General features: G+C 35.9%; 1 protein-coding gene across 1 annotated transcript; it reads left to right on the top strand.

Moving 5' to 3' along the window:
- Positions 1-1256: 1256 nt before the first annotated feature.
- On the top strand, positions 1257-3575 carry LOC136040269 (NEDD8-conjugating enzyme Ubc12-like). Its single transcript, XM_065724505.1, has one exon. It carries the CDS (start codon positions 2006-2008, stop codon positions 2549-2551), a length of 546 nt encoding a protein of 181 aa, XP_065580577.1. The 5' UTR covers positions 1257-2005; the 3' UTR covers positions 2552-3575.
- The last annotated feature ends 292 nt before the right edge of the window (positions 3576-3867 follow it).

Genomic DNA, 3867 nt, shown 5'->3' with positions numbered 1-3867 from the left:
CCCTTGTGTTCTAACCACAGACAGTGCTGGATCCCGGCACACGGCAGGCTTCTATATATGGATTCTTGTTGTCCCTTGTGTTCTAACCACAGACAGTGCTGGGTCCCGGTGGCTTCGCCACTGGGCCCAAGCATGGCACGCGGTAGGCTTCTATATATGGATTCTCATTGTCCCTTGTGTTCTAACCGCAGACAGTGCTGGGTCACGGTGGCTGTGCCGATCATAGATCGGCAGAGCCTTTAATATTACTTATATGCCCTTTTAAAAACCAGCATGGACACATTTTTTTCGTTTAATTGAGACTCTTTCTAAACGCTCGATAAAACCCTTAGTGTCATGAATTACAATAACTGTAGAGGTAGTATGAAAAAAATACACATAGTGCCTTATGGCAAATCTGCCTCAACTTAAAGGTCTTAAAGGTTCTTGAGAATCGCTTTGTCCCCTTTTTGAAAGTTCCCATGCTCATAGTTTGTTTTGATTTAGTTCGACATCTCCCTAAATATTCCTTAAAAGCTTCACTTAATATTATTAGCTTGGGTAGTAGCAATAGTAGAAATATGCGTAGAGCACCTTCGGTTTCTTCAATATCCCCTTGAACACACCCTGAAAGTTTAACCTTCATATTGGTATCGAATGATACCAATCTAGTTGGTGCTGATGTAAAATGATATAGGAACCTCTTTGAAAGCCAACACTGTTTTCCTATAGCAATAAAATTCGTACTAACAACAGACGCGAGCAGATTCTTTGATGAATAAATTACTATGGCTTCATTGGGACTTGTTGAATGAATAGGTCAGACTATTTTTTTTTTTCTTTAGAGCCTGTTAAAAGAAATTAATTAATGGGGAATTCTCTGATTCTCGGGAAATTAAACTTCCAATTTCCAACCAAATGAGCCTCCTCTATAATTTATGTAATTATCCCTTCTATAAAAATCTTAAATGCCACTGGGACCAAACTTACAACACATGATTTAAGGTGTTTTAAAGCCTTAATTTTAACTTGGCTTGGACCAAACCTTTTAAGAAGTTTCTAGAGAAAATTTATTAGAACTCGATTGATGACAAATTTTCTGATATATCGATGTAAGCGAAGAAGAAAACGATAGCTGAAACTACAAAGATGAAATTATCTATTCTCATCACCAGGCTTGAACAAAGTTTGTGTAAAAGTATGAAAGAAACACATTATAATTCAAGGCAGAATTTTTTTTTTTTTTTAACACGATCTACTCAACATAGTAGACAATAAAAATTCAGTTTAAAAATTAAATTAAGCGATAAAAAAATTGAATCGAAATAAAAAATTGTTTTATTTAAAAGAATGTATGAAACTGAAATTTTCATAATCAACGAAAGTTTAAATGAAGTATCAATTAAATATTACAACTTTAATTCAAAATTTAATTAAACAATGTAGAACTGAATTAAAGAAATTTAGTAAAAACGTGTATTTTATCTAAAAACCTATTGGAAATGGTTTTTATTAAACAATAAAAATTGTGTGTCCAACAAGGACAGTCCAACAACTTGATAAACAGGGAAAATGGCAGAAACCAAGATATTCTGCATCGAAAGCATCATTTTTTTTTCTGTCTATTTTTTATTTCTCCACAGCTGCCATGACACGGGAACATCATAGAGAACTGTATAATTGCTCATTTTGAAGGAAATTTCTACATTTAGTGCCTTTTGTAACTAAAAATAATCAGTTTAATTTTTTAACGAAAACTGCATTTTCGTATGTAAGGTAATGACATCATGCCGTAGGTTATAACCTATGCAAATGCATAGATATTTTGGTTTAGTTTTCAGTTCAGAATCTCTAAAATTATTATGTAAACTGCAAAAATATTCGGCGTTTTTTTGTAACAATTTTACTTTTTGAACTAAAGCTAGAAAAATCCTGAAATTTTTAAAACAAGTTTTAATTTATTTCGTAACTAACAAGGGAACAAGGGAAGAAAACAAGACAAACCACAAGAATTTAATTTGTTAGCATGTTTAAACTCATTACCCTAAAAAACAAAAGGAGAGAAGAACAGTTTTTAGGAAGGCATATTCAAGAGAGAGCTTCACTTGCTCATTTAAGAATTCAAAAAGATTTAGACGAGTTAAATCTTCCAAAGACCTGTGCAATAGAATTTCCTGATCCAGATGACTTGTTAAATTTTAAGCTCGTGATATGCCCTGATGAGAGCTTTTATAAAGGAGGCAAATTTATTTTCAACGTTAAAATTGGTCAAGGATACCCCTATGATGCACCGAAAGTGAAGTGTGAGACCGCAGTATATCACCCCAATATTGATTTAGAGGGCAGTGTTTGTTTAAATATCCTTAAAGAAGATTGGAAACCAATATTGACTATCAACTCTGTTGTTTTTGGCCTCCAATACCTCTTCTTAGAACCTAACCCTGAAGATCCGTTGAACAAAGAAGCAGCAGATGTACTACAAACAAATAGACGCCTATTTGAGCAGAATGTTCAATGGTCAATGCGTGGTGGAACTGTAGGAAATCATCGTTTTGAGCATTGTCTTAAGTAAATATTCAAGACTAAACACTACAGTACTTGTAAAAATATATTGACGTCATTTAAATAAGTCTTAATCGGTGGATTACTGAATACCACTGACTATTATTATCTAATTTTTTTAGGATACAAAATAAAAATCTTTTATGTAAGGAATTGCAGGACGCTTTAGCCCGTAAAGGTTTTCTTGATAGTATCTGTGGTAGCTATGCGTTCAGTATACTTGAACTAAAGCCCCATAAGAAATATTGGAAAGTAGTGGTTAATGATAAGCATGCTGCAAACTCACTTGCTGATGCTATGAATAATAATGAACAACCTGCCGAAGCCTCTGTGAAATGCCCTTCATTCTTTGGGATTGCACGCCACATCACTCCCAAGACTACCGATGAAGAAGTGCGTAATATGGTTACAGCTTGTCTAGCAGCGTCCCGTATAGGAGCAACCCAGTCATTTAAATTACAGTTTTAGTCAAAGGAGAGCCTGTTGAGGGCAATTCAGTCACCTCCCTGTTTCGGTTATGAAAAATTGTCATTGTGGGAGTACAAGTTCCCACCTATGCGTTGCTATAGTTCCAGTCTTATGGTCATGCAGCTAAGTCGTGCACAAACCCTACGAAATGCTCCAGGTGTGCTGGTGCTCACATGAGTACCAAAACCGACCCTTGCCAGAATACTATGAAACCCACTCTCTTTAGGTCTCCAAATCAACCGTGCTATAGTTTTAAATATCATGAAGCGCAGAAGCTACAACTCAAATGAATTATTCCCCTCTCCATGTAGTATCTTGGAACCTTAATGGTGGTGTCGTTGAAAAAATGCCCCTAGTGGAAAGTGGCATGTGTTGTAGTAATATCCTTTCTCTCCAAGAACATTTTCTATCAGCAGAATCGCTTAGACTTCTGAAAATTCAGAAAATTAAGGTATTTGGCTCCCCTGCAACCCACTCTGGTAGGGAACGACCTTCTGGTGGAGTAGCAGTTCTTGTAAGCGTTAGACTAAATCCAGCCCTATAAAAAATGACTGACCTTTCTGTTGCAGTGAAAATAGATAATATAGTTGTCATTTCAGTTCATATGCTGACTGATTACAGAGATAGCGTTTCCGAAGAAAAGTTGAAAGTATGTTCGAAACTTTCTAATACTGTTACTGGATGTGTTTCGAGAGGTCTAGGCTGCGTTTTGATGGATGACTTTAACTGTGATCTCTCTAATTCTAGTTCCCCTAGATCCCAGATATTCCTAACCACTTGCAGTGATCTACATGCTATCCAAAACGATTCTCCTTTTGCATATGTCCATTCTTCAGGCTCCACTTCAGAGCTCGACTT

This window comes from Artemia franciscana, chromosome 20, assembly GCF_032884065.1.
Source record: "Artemia franciscana chromosome 20, ASM3288406v1, whole genome shotgun sequence".
Taxonomy (NCBI): domain Eukaryota; kingdom Metazoa; phylum Arthropoda; class Branchiopoda; order Anostraca; family Artemiidae; genus Artemia; species Artemia franciscana.
The sequence above is the reverse complement of the archived record's forward strand: the minus strand, read 5'-3'. Positions and strand labels throughout refer to the sequence as shown.